This window comes from Erpetoichthys calabaricus, chromosome 2, assembly GCF_900747795.2.
Source record: "Erpetoichthys calabaricus chromosome 2, fErpCal1.3, whole genome shotgun sequence".
Classification (NCBI taxonomy): domain Eukaryota; kingdom Metazoa; phylum Chordata; class Cladistia; order Polypteriformes; family Polypteridae; genus Erpetoichthys; species Erpetoichthys calabaricus.
In genome coordinates this window covers 218,956,237-218,975,190 of record NC_041395.2, presented here as the reverse complement: position 1 = coordinate 218,975,190, position 18,954 = coordinate 218,956,237, and the positions used below count along the sequence as shown (strand labels likewise).

The 18,954-nt window shown below is 40.4% G+C and overlaps 1 protein-coding gene across 13 annotated transcripts in view; it reads right to left on the bottom strand.

Annotated features, from left to right (window-relative positions):
* The window catches only part of usp54a (ubiquitin specific peptidase 54a), a 307,359-nt gene that overhangs the window by 22,497 nt on the left and 265,908 nt on the right, over nucleotides 1-18,954 (bottom strand). For 11 of the 13 annotated variants that reach the window (XM_028795167.2, XM_028795169.2, XM_028795170.2 and 8 more), the window contains one exon: nucleotides 11,352-11,511. The exons of the other annotated variants lie outside the window; for them this stretch is intronic. In XM_028795167.2, coding sequence (XP_028651000.1) covers nucleotides 11,352-11,511 — 160 coding nt within the window. The remainder of the gene's footprint in view (nucleotides 1-11,351; nucleotides 11,512-18,954) is intronic. 13 annotated transcript variants of the gene reach the window in all.

The window sequence follows — 18,954 nt, the reverse complement described above, 5'->3', positions numbered from 1 at the left end:
GCTGCTCCTTAGGGATTAAGCATCAGCTGGACAATATAAAATATACTATAAATGTATAAATTTATTTCATATCTGATTATATAAACAATTAACTTGAGTAAGGAATGCTTTTCACAGTCTCATTAAATAATTAAATTGTTTGTTCCAGTTTAAGTTTAGGACACAATTACTCACATTTATTATTTTTACTTTACATTCTATCATGGTATCTGCAAATTTGATTGCCCAGTACAGTCTATATTCTACTAAACTAGCAAAATAACTTTTACATATAGTGCAAAGCATTAATAAATAAAATACTGACAGCAATTTACAGAAATTTACAAACAGTAGTCACATAAAAGGTCAAGCTTAGCTAAAAAAAACACTGTTTGCTCAAAGACTAAATTACTAAATCAAACCTTTGGACGATAAGACTTGGAAACAAAACAAATTAATCTTAAGTTGAAGGGAGAACATGAAACAGGCATACAACAGTACAGACCACTCTGAAAATAAACATGGACATTTTTTGTGAAAACAAATCTGGAAACATTGTCTATATGACTACAAATCTGATGAACTTCAATTAGTAACAGAGATATTTTGAATCCATAGACCAAAAAAAAAAAAAAACCAAGGTTAATTAGGAGCAGAAGTTACGGAAATATCTTTATAAATGATGGTCACATACAGGTGCTGGTCATAAAATTAGAATATCATGACAAAGTTGATTTATTTCAGTAATTCCATTCAAAAAGTGAAACTTGTATATTAGATTCATTCATTACACACAGACTGATGTATTTCAAATGTTTATTTCTTTTAATTTTGATGATTATAACTGACAACTAATGAAGGTCCAAATTCAGTATCTCGGAAAATTAGAATATTGTGAAAAGGCTCAATATTGAAGACACCTGGTGCCACACTCTAATCAGCTAATTAACTCAAAACACCTGCAAAAGCCTTTAACACTAGAATTACCAGAGCCTACGAAAAAACTCGTATATCCGGCCCACCTTAAATCGCTTCTTAAATCCGTTCACACCTCTCCGCCAGCATCCTTTGTCCTCTAAATGTGCTGATAAAAGACAAGCTGCCAGCAGCCGGCTATTCCATCCCCCCACCGACTTAGAACGTGAGCGAAGTTTTCCCAGCTCACGCCTTGATTGATTATGTGGGAGTGAAGTGGAGTTTTACAGTGGAAATAACAGATCATTATTCTAAAGTAATCTGTGTAAACACATTGTTAAAACAGAAACTTTTTCATATTTTAGTAATAAATGTTTCAAAATGTAGTAGGCATAATCTGTGGCGTAGCGCATTAAGATTTGCCTCTTAGCGCAGAGCAGCTTTTCCTTGCCTCACAGACCTGAGTTCGATTCCCCGCTGGGGATGAAGTGTTGCTTTTTTTTTCTTTTCTTTTAAACCTCAAACGGACATAAAATTTATACATTGGTATGCACTGTCAGTTACCGAGATCGTTATATTTTCATGTGGGATGCTCCTTTTCAAATATTTTTTTAACAATTGAGACTGCAATTAACAGGAACAACTGTCCTTATAACTTATTTTTAAGATCCATAACACACAGACAGACAGAGCACTGCGTAATAGAGAGACAGACAGGCAGAGAAGTCACTAGATATAGAAATAAACAGGGAAGCCACGTGTACTGAAAGAAAAAAAGAACAACATGTGCGTTGTCCCAGCTGCACTGAATAAGCGCAGGCGCTCTAACATCACCCCTCCCCCGATCTTACTTAGAGAGTCAGGGACAACGCACATGTTGTTCTTTTTTTCTTTCAGTACACGTGGCTTCCCTGTTTATTTCTATATCTAGTGACTTCTCTGCCTGTCTGTCTCTCTATTACGCAGTGCTCTGTCTGTCTGTGTGTTATGGATCTTAAAAATAAGTTATAAGGACAGTTGTTCCTGTTAATTGCAGTCTCAATTGTTAAAAAAATATTTGAAAAGGAGCATCCCACATGAAAATATAACGATCTCGGTAACTGACAGTGCATACCAATGTATAAATTTTATGTCCGTTTGAGGTTTAAAAAAAAGAAAAAAAAAGCAACACTTCATCCCCAGCGGGGAATCGAACTCAGGTCTGTGAGGCAAGGAAAAGCTACTCTGCGCTAAGAGGCAAATCTTAACGCGCTACGCCACAGAAGCTGTTGAATCATTCTTGAAGCTTTTGTGAAAGTGTTTATTTGATCTTTGGAACTCGGGCTTTATATATTCTATAGTTTATGCCTACTACATTTTGTAACATTTATTACTAAAATATGAAAAAGTTTCTGTTTTAACAATGTGTTTACACAGATTACTTTAGAATAATGATCTGTTATTTCCACTGTAAAACTCCACTTCACTCCCACATAATCAATCAAGGCGTGAGCTGGGAAAACTTCGCTCACGTTCTAAGTCGGTGGGGGGATGGAATAGCCGGCTGCTGGCAGCTTGTCTTTTATCAGCACATTTAGAGGACAAAGGATGCTGGCGGAGAGGTGTGAACGGATTTAAGAAGCGATTTAAGGTGGGCCGGATATACGAGTTTTTTCGTAGGCTCTGGTAATTCTAGTGTTAAATGGTCTCTCAGTCTAGTTCTGTAGGCTACACAATCATGGAGAAGACTGCTGACTTGGCAGTTGTCCAAAAGACGACCATTGACATCTTGCACAAGGAGGGCAAGACACAAAAGGTCATTCCTAAAGAGGCTGGCTGCTCACAGAGCTCTGTGTCCAAGCACATTAATAGAGAGGCAAAGGGAAGGACAAGATGTGGTAGAAAAAAGTGTACAAGCAATAGGGATAACCGCACCCTGGAGAGGATTGTAAAACAAAACCCATTCAAAAATGTGGGGGAGATTCACAAAGAGTGGACTGCAGCTGGAGTCAGTGCTTCAAGAACCACCACGCACAGACGTATGCAAGACATGGGTTTCAGCTGTCACATTCCTTGTGTCAAGCCACTCTTGAACAAGAGACGGTGTCAGAAGCGTCTCGCCTTTGGACTGCTGCTGAGTGGTCCAAAGTTATGTTCTCTGATGAAAGTAAATTTTGCATTTCCTTTGGAAATCAAGGTCCCAGAGTCTGGAGGAAGAGAGGAGAGGCACAGAATCCATGTTGCTTGAGGTCCAGTGTAAAGTTTCCACAGTCAGTGATGGTTTGGGGTGCCATGTCATCTGCTGGTGTTGGTCCATTGTGTTTTCTGAGGTCCAAGGTCAACGCAGCCGTCTACCAGGTTGTTTTAGAGCACTTCATGCTTCTTGCTGCTGACGAACTTTATGGAGATGCAGATTTCATTTTCCAACAGGACCTGGCACCTGCACACAATGTCCACAAACTACCAGTACCTGGTTTAAGGACCATGGTATCCCTGTTCTTGATTGGCCAGCAAACTTGTCTAACCTTAACCCCATAGAAACTCTATGGGGTATTGTGAAGAGGAAGATGCAATATGCCAGACCCAACAATTCAGAAGAGCTGAAGGCCACTATCAGAGCAACATGGGCTCGCATAACACCTGAGCAGTGCCACAGACTGATCGACTCCATGCCACGCCACATTGCTTCAGTAATCCAGCCCAAAGGAGCCCCAACTAAATATTGAGTGCTGTACATGCTCATACTTTTCATGTTCATACCTTTCAGTTGGCTAACATTTCTAAAAATCCTTTTTTTGCATTGGTCTTAATTGATATTCTAATTTTCCGAGATACTGAATTTGGGACTTTCATTAGTTGTCAGTTATAATCATCAACATTAAAAGAAATAAACATCTGAAATACATCAGTCTGTGTGTAATGAATGAATCTAATATACAAGTTTCACTTTTTGAATGGAATTCTGAAATAAATCAACTTTGTCATGATATTCTAATTTTATGACCAGCACCTGTACATGATGGTAAGTTATCTTTAGATGGTAGGGGTAATACCTTCTATGGTCCAGGTACAGAGTCTTTTCTCTGAGTTTCCTCATGACAGAATGGTTTTACAAGTGGCTATTTTTAGTTTGGAAGATATCTGGGTGGTGGCAAATGAGGGCAAGCTGACATAATTCTATTTTGGGATGGAAACCTGTAGCTAAGAATCACTTTCAAAGGACAGGCACTGCCTCCTTTCAAAGAAAAATATTTTAACTACAGTATACAAGCATATTTAATAGTAAACCGTAGGCTATTGACAGCTAGCAGAAGAAAAATTCCTAGATAAGGAATAAAAAGATATAAAAAAGAAACACCCCTAGGTAAACAATTCTCAGTGATTTCTGTAACCAGAAAAAAAAAGTACATATTTTAATAATTTCACACATCTGCTTGACATGTTGACATCTGTTTTTGGACATGTTGAATCTGGAAAATCTGACGGTGAATTTAATAAAATTAATGCTTAAAATTAAGGATACAGAAAAGTATTCTGTTTTGAGCAAACAAAAATAATAAGTAAACTTTTTTGGCAAGTACCAGTATTACAGCAATAAAATGAATTTGTATTAAATAAAAACAAAAACAATTGCTTTTTTTAAATTTGTGCTGCTAAGACTCAGTAGAAAGCACCTTGAACTCAGGTGGCACTGCATTTGCTATGATGAAGACAGATGGATTTATGGTGCCTTTTATAAGTGTGAAATGGAAATAATGTATGCACTTTTCTTTAACAATGGACTGTATATAATCTAGGCAATGAAACCACTATAAGCTAAGTACTATTAAGGTACATACAGTGGAACCTCGGTTTGCGAGTAACTTGGTTTACAAGTGTTTTGCAAGACGAGCAAAATTTTTTAATAAATTTTGACTTGATAAACGAGTGAGGTTTTGCAGTACGAGTAGTATGTATACGCTTTGTCTGCGGAGCGTCATGTGATCACAACTGAGCTGATGGTTCTTCTCTCTCTCTCGCTGTGGGATTGTGGGCAATCATTCTCCACCTGAGTCGGCGTGCCTCACTCATATAGTCAACATCCGTATGAGCGTATACTGTTTACTACAGCATTAGCATTGTGACTGTGTGTGTGTGTGTGTGTGTATGTGTGTGTGTGTGTGTGCACGTGCGCGCATGTGTGCTGTGACATGTGAGTCCCTGTCTTGCACCCTAAAACACGAAGCTGAGTCTCAGTACTTTAGCAACACCAGCTTTATTCAGCATCAAACAGCAACAGCGCAGTTATTTATACACAGACACAGCAGTCAGGCAGGGCCCTGTACATTTATAATGTTCCTTGTATCACCCATCGATGGCAGGCGCTTATAGCATGTCCGCGATCTTTTCGGATTCGCTTTTACGGCTAACTGCTACAGCGCTGGGAGACTGTGATTGCTTTGGGACGCTCTTCCGCGTGTCGACCCGTTGGGTGCAATCCCACAAGAGCTGAGAAACTCACTCACACAAGCCATGATTCTTTTCAAAGGTAAAGTGCAAGTTAATTTGTTTTATGTATTTTTACTTTATATTTTGTATTAATCATTTTTATATGAATAGTTTTGGGTTGTGGAACAAATCATCTGAGTTTCAATTATTTCTTATGGGGAAATTCACTTTGATATATGAGTGCTTTGGACTAGGAGCACGTTTCCGGAATGAATTATGCTCGCAAACCGAGGTTCAGTTGAAAAACTGCTTAAAACACATTACTGTAACATGGCTTTCTCATAGATTAATTTTAGTTTAATCTTGATGCTCTGTATACTCAATTATCATTATCATTCATGGTGGCTCCGATTTCTGTACTAACCCCTACTTTCTCTTCTGTTGTTTTTCCGATTTTCTGTGGTGGCAATCTGTGTCACCAACACCTGATCAAAACACCGTGATGTCCCTACATTGATGGATTAAGGGCCAGAAGTCCACATGACCATCATCATCAAGTTGTTCCATGTGAACCCTGAATACAATGAGGACTGATTGATGTCATTTATGTTAGGTAGAATGCCAAAAGTGGGATAGGTGGTCTCGTGGCCTCTGAACCCCTGCAGATTTTTTTTTTCTTCAGTCGCCTGGAGTTTTGTTTTTTCTGTCCTCCCTGGCCACCGGACCTTACTTTTAACCTATGTTAATTAGTGTTCCCTAATTTTATTTTCTTATTTATTTTGTCTTTTTTCTCTTTCTTCATCATGTGAACCACTTTGAGCTACATCATTTGTATGAAAATGTGCTATATAAATAAATGTTGTTGTTGATAATTCATTAAGTGGAAAGATTTTTTTTTTGGATAAACCTTTAAACAGCTGCATTTGCTAACAGGAGGATGGAAAGTAAGCACATGTCTCTCAATGTATTATTTTGTATAATCCTACACACTTATGCCATAACTTACTGCCTTGTTAAATACGATTTATCTCATTGTGTCTTCTAGAAAATGGTCTTCTAGCCAACAATGGCCAGGTTGCAAAAGAGTTTGTCTGAACTGCCTGGTTCACAAAAGATTGTAATGGGCATTGGCTCTACAAGGATGGCACTGTCTTCTATCAAGACTTAAGAAAGGAGAACAGGCTTTTCTAGCAGGTATGCAAACAGCGGTGTAGGAACACAAAGGTCTCTAGGGGGTTATATACTCTGCTTGTGTGCTGCCTGCCCCAAATGGTTTTAGGCGAAGGCCCTGCTTCTGTGCTGCTTGCTCGTAAAGGGTATTATGCAAAGGCACCAGCCAAGAGAGACAAGACAAGGTCAGCCACAAGAAAGATGACATTTGCCTTTCAGCAGTACAGCTGTCTCATGTTTACAAGCACCTGTGAGCAGCTGTGGTACCGCTTGTAGACCTGGTAAGATGCTCTTACACTACTCAGTTTGAAGATCCATAAAGATTTCAAAAGATGATATTTGAAAGATTCATTTTCCATAACCTTGACACTCATGCACTTACCATGAATGTTCTCAATTTTTCTCACTAATCAACGGAATGCTCATATATGCCCTCACATCCGCAGTAGCCAAAAACATTTTCGTCTTTGTATTGTGTAAACTGGTCAGGAAATCAATCTCAATGCTGTTAATTCTTTCAAAATTCTCAGGGAAGGGAAGAGAGCAGGCAGCAAATAATCTTTTGACTAGCTCAGGAAAAAAATCAGAAACACAACAGTTGCCAGGATGAAGACAGCAGAAGGTTGTTGGTAATGCTTGGAAACAGCCAGTTCTGACTACCTATAGCACTTGGAAAGCACTTGCCTAGCTTCCATGCTTTTACACTGCTAGTATTCTTTTGACTTAATATTCCGTCTCATCTCAAGTGCTAATTCCTCTGTACCAAAGGAGGGGGTGGGTCACGTAGCTACGTTTTTTCACCCAGAAATGGACTTGCTTATAGTCGTGCTGATAAGTCGCTTGTCAAGCATACTGAAATTAGGAACACATGTAAGGTAGCAATGTCCTAACACAAGTTCAGTAAGACTGTGCAGCAATTCACTTTAGATATTAAATGAAAGCAAGGCAACAGCAATTACCTGCAAGACTTATCTGTTAAAAAAAAAAAAAAAAAAAAAAAAAAGACATGCGTGAATGTGGAAGAACGTTAATAGTAGATGGACTGCTCCTAAAATTTGAGGGTGCACTCTATCAGAAGAGAAGCACACAAAGACAAGTGGTAGCCTATCACACCTCCTCTCTGAGTGCTAGGGACTGCAACTGCTGCACTGTGAAGTTTAGGTTAATAAGAAACTAAAACGTGTCTGTATTCATAAACCTTCATGTCTCTCTGTGAGTAACTAATAGTCTATTTATAATGCAGTACTCTAAATCAGAGTTTCCCAAACTTAGCTTGTTGAGACTGTTAATTGTTAGATTTGTTTATATCTATTTCAGGTCCTGTCTCACTCATTGTTCTTTATCGTCCCCCAAAATACAATGCATCCTTCTTATCAGATCTGATTGAACTTTTGACCCACCTAAGCTCTTACTCTCAGAGAATTATCCTTCTTGGTGATTTCAACATCCATATTGACACCCCCACATCTAAACTGAGAAATGAATTCCTGTCCTTACTGGACTGTTTTGACTTGACACAACATGTTGATTTTCCAACCCATTGTGGCGGTCATATATTGGACCTGATCTGCACTTCTGGACTATCTGTTGCCAACATTTACAGCACTGATTTGGGACTCTCTGACCATAAAGCAGTATTTTTCACTGTCTCATTACCTCTCCCACCTCTTACCTGTAAACGACAAATTTCTTACAGAAACCTTATAAATATCTGTCCCTCTATCCTTTCTGGATCCATTTCTGATCTTTTACTGTCTGCACCTATTCCATCAACACTAGATAGTTTTGTTCACCACTATAACACAGCCCTTCACTCAGCATTAGATAAAACAGCTCCTTTAAAACATAAGGAGGTTTCCTTTAAACGTTCAGCTCCTTGGTATAACTCAGAATTGCGATCTATGAAAGCAGCTGGCCGACGCCTTGAGAGAATGTCACGTAAGACTGGCCTCACCGTGCACATCCAGGCTTTCTCTGACCACCAAAGAGCTTACAGAGAAGCACTAACTTCTGCCAAGAACACCCATTATGGCAGAATAATAGAAAGTAGCCATGATAACCCAAGGGTTTTGTTCTCTGTAGTTAATAAACCACTCGAACCCGCATCTGGTCCAACTACCTCTTCTACTGAAGTCTGTGAGGAATTCCTCCACTTTTTCCGTAACAAAATTAAAGATCTAAATAATTTAACCAACATAAATACATCATCTGTTTATATCTCTCCCTGTTTTCCCACTCCATCCAGCTCCTTCTCTAAGTTCTCACCAGTCACATCTGCGTTTGTTAATGACCTGCTTTATAAGATGAGGCCGACTACTTGTGTACTGGACCCCATCCCCACCACACTACTTAAATCCTGCCTTCATGCCATAATCCCGACTGTTACAACAATAATAAACTCATCCCTTGACACTGGCTCTGTGCCGCTCACTTTTAAAATTGCTTCTGTAACCCCAATGTTAAAAAAGTCTGGCCTTGATGCTGACAATCTTAACAATTTCCGGCCTATTTCCCACTTACCTTTCCTGTCAAAAGTTCTTGAGCGTGTTGTAGCTTCCCAACTCACCAATTACCTAACCTCTAATAATTTGATGGAACCCTTTCAGTCTGGTTTCAGGGCGCGGCACAGCTGTGAAACTGCTCTGCTACGGGTAACCAATGATTTGCTTATGGCAGCAGACTCTGGACAAACCAGCATATTAATTCTGTTAGACCTCAGTGCAGCATTTGACACTGTCAGACATGACATCCTACTGTTCAGAATGGAGAACATGCTGGGTATCTCTGGCACTGCCCTCCAGTGGTTCAAGTCCTATCTGACTGATAGGCAAGAGTTTGTTAGTCTTGGCAACAGTAGATCCAGCTCAGCGCCAGTCACACAAGGAGTCCCTCAGGGCTCTGTCCTCGGTCCTCTGCTTTTCTGTATTTATATGCTTCCCCTTGGCCATATTATCCGTAGTTATGGATTGGGTTATCATTTTTATGCAGATGATACTCAGCTCTACTTCAATGTTAAAAGTGGAACTTCATCAGAGCTTTCTCAGCTCACAACCTGCCTTAGTGAAATTAAAACCTGGATGGAGCAGAACTCTTTAAAATTAAATTGCAATAAAACTGAACTCCTGCAAATTGGGACTAAAATGCAACTTAATAAAATGAGCTCCTTCCCAGTCCATCTTGGCAGTGATCTCATCAGACCTGCCTCTACTGTAAAAAATCTTGGTGTCATTTTTGACTCCTCACTCACTTATTCCGCCCACATAAATCACATTAAGAAACTTTCTTACTTTCACCTCCATAACATATCCCGTGTTCGCTCCTTCCTCTCCTTCTCTAATGCTGAGAAACTTGTCCATGCTTTTATCACATCCCGCATCGATTATTGTAATTCCCTACTGGCAGGTGCCCCTTCTAATCTTATATCACAGCTCCAGCTTATTCAAAACTCAGCTGCAAGAGTCCTTACTCGAGCCAGCAGCAGCGAGCACATCACACCCATCCTGCTCCGCCTTCACTGGCTCCCTGTGTCCTACAGAATCGAATATAAAATCCTACTAATAACCTACAAAGCTTTAAATAACCTCACGCCAAACTACATCAGTGACCTTCTCCATCACTATGTGCCTGCCCGCCCACTAAGGTCCTCTGATTCTGGTAATCTTGTTGTGCCCGTCACTAATCTACACTCCATGGGTGACAGGGCCTTCAGCTGTATAGCGCCCAGACTCTGGAATGACCTACCAAAATTAATCAGGTCAGCTGACTCCATGAATTCTTTTAAAAAACAACTCAAAACTCATCTGTTCAGGAAGGCTTTTAGCTCTACTTGACTTTATTACCTTTCTCTCAGTTTACTTCTCTGTCAAGATGCTCATGTAACCTGTATGTGTGTGCGAGACCATCAATTATGTTGTCTGTTTTTTTTTGTTTTTTTTTCAGAATTTACTGTCTTAATCTTCTTTGTTTATTTATCTGGTTTGTACAATGCTATATACTGTATATTCTGCCGTTCTTTATTTATTCTGTAAGTGCCTTGAGCATGGGAAAGGCGCTATATAAATAAAATGTATTATTATTATTATTATTATTTCGTGTTCAGAAGCCAATTTTTAATTTTAATGTCATTTGCCAGTTCATCTTAATACAATCAGAAGTAAGCCACAGTAAAAATGACCGAAAAGAAACTAAAAATTTGAAATGTTTGCTGTGATTACACCAGGCAGGTAACAGGGGAGGGGAATCAATGTAACAGTTTTGTAATAGATTTTAGTATACTAGACTTGCTTTAAATTGAAAACTAAATTGATGAAGAATGAAAACTCTTATTTTGAGTTTGCTTCCTTAGTTGCTTTTAAATATTTTTGTGTATATTGAAATTTATCTTAAAAATAAACTACTAATTCAGTTTTAAATTCTACCTGTGTGCGCACCATTAAAATCAGCTAAATTAATAAAAAAAATATTTTTAAAGAAACTACATATACTTAAATATTTAACTGAAGAAGAAAAATGACCTCTACAAAACTTACAAAATGTAACCAAATGGAGAGCATCCATGCAGAAGCATTAACTATAGAATTAAGGAAAAAAAAATAATGTCATCAAATAAAATGTGAGCCCAATTACTGGCAGCAAACCACCCTTAGAAAAAACTAGAATCCACAGCAGTACTCCTCGGCTCTAAACTTGTCATAATTGCCAGTTATATGAAAAGTAAAAGATTTCTCTCTTGTGTTACTTCAATCAGTAACAAAGTATTTATTTTGGACAGCATAATTTTGTTCTCAAAACACAATTCAAATAAACAGAAAAAAATACTTAAGTTTGACTTGTGAGATGTGAACTGCTGTTGAGTTGCATATTCTATACATTAGTGGTACCTTTGAGGCTGGGACACAGTGCCCCCCAGGGGATGTTCCTGTTGCTCTATGCGCTGTTGTAGACTTCGAGCTCTCCTCATGCACTTTTGTAGCTTCTTATCAACCATGGCTCTGCTAGGAATGTTAGCACTGCCTTCATGCATGGTAAGTCTTAGTTTAGCTAAATGCAAAGGAAACAAAAGCAGAAAATAGAAACAAAAAGCCAAGAGGGCTGAATCATGGGAGCATGCAAACAACTATTTAAAAACAAACAGATATGAAGAAACATGTATGCTGCACTTAAAATAAAAAAAGAAAACATAAAAACAAGCAGTCCAAATACAGCATGACTTGCTACACAATGTTAAATGAGTGACGTGCTAGCCCATTGTGCCAGGGACTATACTGCAGAGTCAGTTTAATACTTAAGGTTTACCTTTCAGAACAGAAGTCTGCTAATCCTACAGTATCTGATGGAACTCACTGTATATGCAGCAAGATGAAAACCAAAAAGCACATTGCAATAATGTCAAAGAAAACAAGCTGCAAAGCTATTAGAGAAAGGTTTTAGGCTGCTTACCACCCAGCATGATTAAGTTGGTTTAAGGAAAACACAGCCCACACAGCTATCACAGTTTATCTTCTGAAGAGATACTCTACCAAAAGCAAAGTACACGATCCAAATTCCTCATACTGTAACCCTTGGTAGTTTGCAAAATGACTGACATTTCCCAAATAAAGAGATCATGATTCATAACAAGACATAAAGGGATGAGGAGACCACAAAGAACACTTTATAAATGTACTGAAGAAAAAAAAAAAGTATTCTTACAATTTAAGCACATTACTTTATCCCCATTTCAAAAGTTTAACAAATGGGTTATGTAATCGAAACATTTCAAGGGCATAAAGGTGTCAAAATGCAAAGGCTTTAATAATAGTAACTTTTTTTTGCTACTATGAAATTGTACAAGTGGAAAAATGAAGAGTAATGACTTGCTTCTCCTGGATAGATGACATGATAGTAGATTCTTTATTATAAGCAAAGCTACAGTATAAACAAAAAGAAGCAAGACTGTCTTCTTAAAGGAGATATCTCCTTTAATAGTCTAGGTCGGAAAATATCACTGTTAAACATCTCATTATTAAATAAAATCTGAAAATGTATAATTTGGTTGCACATCTGTGAAATGTATTTCCAATTTAGAATGATAAATCATTGACAAATATAAACATTTACATTTATTTGTTACTGCTATCTAAAATGTGACATCCCATATGACAGCATTTAAGGAATTTTAGGTGAGCTCATTCTGGTATCATTTTTTAGTCATCTACTAAACTATAACAAATGAGTGGATTGCATTCCTATAGCTTCAAACAAATTACCTGGAGACACACAGCATTTAAAAAAGCATATAGAAAAAAATAAGGACAACAAAGTATAAATAAATCGTTCACATAGACATTTCTATTATGATGGCATCACAGACCGTTATGCACATCCAGGTTTACACAAAATTTTTCAACTTCTATTGTCTGCAATTCAGTTTTCTCAGCCCCACTGGATGACATTTAAAAATACTTACTGTACATTATTTTTGAGATTATTAAATCTTGTTTAGGAATGTAAATTATAGGAGGGTGGGAATTTTTTTTATTCCTTATCTTGTCTTAACTCAAAACAACGCTTTAGTTTCCACAGCTGGCTCAAGAGGCTTATGGTCACATTCAATTTTTTTTTTGGTTGAGTGAAGCCTCCAAGACTCGAGTCTTTGGTTTTTATAAGGTGGTTCGGTTTAATAGATGGTTGCTATAACTCAAAAAATTAAACATTCAATTAAAAAATTATCACTACTGAGTTTTACAGGTAAAAAATAATTACAACATATAATATATGAATGAAGATGACAGTTTTAAGCTGGTGACATCTCATGGCCTAATTTTTGAGTCTTTTTGTTAAATTTTAAAAGTCTAAAATGTTTGTGCAGCTCAGCAGGGTTTGCGGCACTGGCTGTTAAAAAGTTTTGATTATAATTTGGTTTATGGTCTCTACTACTCATTCAGCCTGGCACTTAGAGCCATAAAATAAAAAGCTCATTACAGACATCAAGATTGACAGATAAAACATGATACAATTTTGATAAAGTAAAATGTTTCTTTAAACTCCATGACTTCTGTGTACACAGCTCACTAGATCACGCAAGGTTCACTTCAACAGCTTAATTGTTATTACTGCTTGTTGTCTGTGGAGGAGGGTTGATGGTGTAATACAGGGACTCTAACCATGTGCTGCTCTTCCTGTAAAACACCATAGCTGAAGTTCATCTCTGATTCTGTCTCTGTGACACACAGAAATAATGCAACTAACCTAAGATAAAAAAAGGCTGCTAATGAATCAAATATGAAATTGTTAAAGTTTCAGTTAGATTAAAGTTAGTTGGTCAACTAATGATAAAAAGAGTTTATAGGAAAACATTCATTAAAAGTTGCTGAGGAGTACAGAAAAATGCACATATTTTTACTTTTGATACAACTAAAGTCAATAGTAAAATTAATAATGGTTCTTTGACCTGAATATAACAAGCACAGAGAAAAATTACTATTAGAATTAATATAACACAGGGCCTCTATTTTAAACATGAACTATATACAGTGCCTTTTTAGTTTGTATACTTTCCAGTCTGTAAAAATATTCGTAATGCCACGCCACCTTAATTTTACTTGCACATCTTCATCACTGCACTAATTGTGCACTGATATCACTTTTATTTTGCAAATGTGTCAATTGGCCACCCAGGCAGCTGAAGTCAGACACAAAATTCTCAAACCTGTAGTCTGTTTAACTGGGAGTGAGGTGTCTGGAATTGTATAGGAAAATAATATTGTTATTTGAAATACATACATTTCATGTGTGTTCCGTGTCTACAACAATCTGTGAAAATGTAGGATGACATGTGGAACACATAACTAAAACAAATCTTTTTTTCATATGTTATAGTGATAACGACAAAATGTTGATGTGAAGTATGTAATATGTGAAGACTGAAGCCCAAATATCATTGTTTGAAATACATACATTTCATGTGTGTTCTGTGTCTACAACAATCTGTGTAAAAGTAGAATGACATTTCTTGTTGAACACATTAACAAAAGCAATTTTTTTTTTAAATGTGAAAGTAATGACGACAAAATGTTGACATGAAGTATGTAATGTGTGAAGACTCAAAAGTCCAAATATCAAATAAACACTTTCACAAAAGGTATAACAAAACAAGTGTGCTTTTATTCAATAAAATGAAGAAATTGTTCGATTTACATGTTTCTGTCAATTATGTGAAAACTAAAACCCAATTTATCTATTGATACAAAGTAAAGATGTTTGCCTGCATGTGTGTGTTTGCATCTTGCACAGTGAAAACGTGACTTTCTCACTGATATCAGCTTCACTGGTGCAGGGTTAAGTACTACTGCTTCGTAATTGAGACAATGTCAGTTCGATCCCAGGTCTTCCCCACATTTAGAGATTTGAGTACTGGGCTACTTTTATTTTTTTCTATTATATAATAAAAATGTTCATTTGATTTAAGTCTCTAACAAATAAAAAAACAAAAAAAACTGCACATACAGTTAAAGCACACTTGCCTTGTACAGTAATACCATGTCTTTATTTGAAAACTAACAGTGTCACTTGTTTTGCTATACCTTTTGTGAAAGTTTTTATTTGACATTTGGACTTCAGACTTCACACACTTCCCATGGGCTCACCACCTATGGGAGGGGCCAAGGAGGTCGGGTGCAGTGTGAGTTGGGTGGTGGCCGAAGGCGGGGACCTTGGCGGTCCGATCCTCGGCTACAGAAGCTAAGCTGGCTCTTGAGACATGGAATGTCACCTCTCTGAAGGGGAAGGAGCCTGAGCTTGTGTGCGAGGTTGAGAGGTTCCGGCTAGATATAGTCAGGCTCACCTCGACGCACAGCTTGGACTCTGGAACCAATCTCCTTGAGAGGTGGCTGGACTCTGTACCACTCTGGAGTTGCCCCCGGTGACAGGCGCCGAGCAGGTGTGGGCATACTTATTGCCCCCCGACTTGGAGCCTGTACATTGGGGTTTACCCCGGTGGACGAGAAGGTAGCCTCCCTCCGCCTTCGGGTGGGGGGATGGGTCTTAACTGTTGTTTGTGCATATGCACCGAACAGCAGTTTCGGAGTACCCACCCTTTTTGGAGTCCCTGGAGGGGGTGCTGGAGGGCATACCTTCTGGGGACTCCATTATAATGCTGGGAGACTTCAATGCTCACGTGGGCAATGACAGTGAGACCTGGAAGGGTGTGATTGGGAGGAATGGCCCCCCCGATCTGAATCCGAGTGGTGTTTTGTTATTGGACTTCTGTGCTCGTCACGGATTGTCCATAACAAACACCATGTAAAAGCATAGGGGTGTTCATATGTGCACTTGGCACCAGGACACCCTAGGCCTCAGTTCGATGATCGACTTTGTGGTCATGTCATCAGACTTGCGGCCACATGTCTTGGACACTCTGGTGAAGAGAGGGGCGGAGCTGTCAACTGATCACCACCTGGTGGTGAGTTGGCTTCGATGGTGGGGGAGGATGCCAGTCAGGCCTGGTAGGCCCAAATGTGTTGTGAGGGTCTGCTGGGAACGTCTGGCAGAGCCCCGCTTCAACTCCCACCTCCAGCAGAATTTCGACCATGTTCCGAAGGAGGTGGGGAACATTGAGTCCGAATGGGCCATGTTTCTGCCTCTATTGTTGAGTCTGCTGACCGGAGCTGTGGCCGTAAGGTGGACGGTGCCTGTCGTGGTGACAATCCCCGAACCCGTTGGTGGACACCGGCGGTGAGGGATGCTGTCAAGCTGAAGAAGGAGTCCTACCGGTCCCTTTTGTCCTGTGGGACTCTGGAGGCAGCTAATAGGTACCGGCAGGCCAAGCGGAATGCGGCTTCCGTGGTTGCTGAGGCAAAAACTCGGGCATGGGAGGAATTTGGGGAGGCCATGGAGAACGACTTTTGGACGGCTTCGAGGAGATTCTGGTCCAACGTCCGCCGTCTCAGGAGGGGGAAGCAGTGCAGTGTCAACACTGTATATGGTGGGGATGGTGTGCTGCTGACCTCGACTCGGGACGTTGTGGGTCGGTGGGGGGAATACTTCGAAGAACTCTTCAATCCCACAAACATGCCTTCCAATGAGGAAGCAGAGCCTGGGGACTTGGAGGTGGGCTTCCCCATCTCTGGGACTGAGGTCACCGAGGTGGTCAGAAAACTCCTTGGTGGCAGGGCCCCGGGGGTGGATGAGATATGCCCGGAGTTCTCAAGGCTCTGGATGTTGTAGGGCTGTCTTGGTTGACACGTCTCTGCAACATCGTATGGACATCTGGGACAGTGCCTCTGGATTGGCAGACCGGGTGGTGGTCCCCCTCTTTAAGAAGGGGGACCAGAGGGTGTGTTCCAATTACAGAGGGATCACACTCCTCAGCCTCCCTGGAAAAGTCTTTACGGGGGTTCTGGAGAGGAGGGTCCATCGGATAGTTGAACCTCAGATTCAGGAGGAACAGTGTGGTTTTCGTCCTGGTCGCGGAATAGTGGACCAGCTCTACACCCTTAGCAGAGTCCTGGAGGGTGCATGGGAGTTCGCCCAACCAGTCTACATGTGTTTTGTGGACTTGGAAAAGGCGTTCGACCGTGTCCCTTGCGGAATCCTGTGGGGGTGCTCTGGCAGTGTGGGGTACCGGACCCCCTGATAAGGGCTGTTCGGTCCCTGTACAACCGGTGTCAGAGCTTGGTCCACATTGCTAGCAGTAAGTTGAACCCGTTTCCAGTGAGAGTTTGACTCTGCCAGGGCTACCCTTTGTCACCGATTCTGTTCATAACTTTTATGGACAGAATTTCTAGGCGCAGCCAGAGTGTTGAGGGGGTCCGGTTTGGTGGACTCAGGATTGGGTCACTGCTTTTTGCAGATGATGTTGTCCTGTTTGCTTCATCAGGCCGTGATCTTCAGCTCTCTCTGGATCGGTTCGCAGCTGAGTGTGAAGCGGCTGGGATGGGAATCAGCAACTCCAAATCCGAGACCATGGTCCTCAGCCGGAAAAGGGTGGAGTGCCCTCTCAGGGTTGGGAGCGAGATCCTGCCTCAAGTGGAGGAGTTCAAGTATCTCGGGGTCTTGTTCACGAGTGAGGGAAGAATGGAGCGTGAGATCGACAGGCGGATCGGTGTGGCATCCGCAGTGATGCAGGCTCTGCATCGGTCTGTCGTGGTGAAAAAGGAGCTGAGCCGTAAGGCAAAGCTCTCAATTTACCAGTCGATCTATGTTCCTATCCTCATCTATGGTCATGAGCTATGGGTAGTGACCAAAAGAATGAGATCACGAATATAGATCGATAGATAGATCGATAGATCGATAGATAGATCGATAGATAGATAGATAGATACTTTATTAATCCCAATATAAGCACCTGAAATAAGTTTCCTCTGCAGGGTGTCTGGGCTCTCCCTTAAAGATAGGGTGAGAAGCTCAGTCATCCGGGAGGGGCTCAGAGTAGAGCCGCTGCTCCTCCGCATCGAGAGGAGTCAGATGAGGTGGCTCGGGCATCTGATCAGGATGCTTCCTGGACGCCTCCCTGGTGAGGTGTTCCGAGCACGTCCAACCAGGGGGAGACCCCGGGGAAGACCCGGGACACGCTGGAGGGACTGTGTCTCCCGGCTGGCCTGGGAACACCTCAGGATTCTCCCGGAAGAGCTAGAAGCAGTGGCCGGAGAGAGGGAAGTCTGGGTATCTCTGCTCAAGCTGCTGCCCCTGCGACCCGACCTCAGATAAGCAGAAGAGGATGGATGGATGGACCTCACACATTACACACGTCACGTCAACATTTTGTCGTTATTACTATTAACATATAAAAAAAAATTGTTTTAGTTATGTATTCAAAATTTCTTGCCTTGCAAGAATTGTGGTCCTACATTTTCACAGATCGCTGGAACACACACATGACATGTATGTATTTTAGATAAGAATATATTATTTTCCTGACTTCAGCTGTCTTGGTGGAGAATGAGATAACAGGCTGCCTACCTGCGGCTGATTTGACACATTTGCAAAACAAAGGTGATAAGGTGGTGTGAGTAAAATTAAGGTGGCCCAGCATTACAAATATTTTCACAGGCTTCTGAGATTCTAGGGTTAACTCCACTTGAGGGTCGTTATCTTGACAGTATTCGGCACAAGGTGGGAACCAACCCTGAATGGGGTGTCAATCCATCAAAGAGCCCTCTCACATGTTTAAATGGCCAATTTAGAAGTATCATTTAAGACAAGACCTGGCAGGGAAAAGTGAGTGGTGAATAATGTAAGTAAACTTCATAAAGAATTCGAGCCCTGGCGTCCTGAAGACACCTCTAAAAGCTGCCACTTGCCGTAGACAAAAGTTATCCATTTGGCCACCATTCCTTTCACTTGACATCATTCCTTTCATTATAGATGTAACATTATACACAATAGCTGAACTTTACAAATGCTGTAAGTGGTGGTAACTGACATGTATCTGTAAGTAATTGTCTTTGCTTACCCAATAAATTCAGGCTAGGTTATCTGAAAGATCAACCAAGTGACAATACT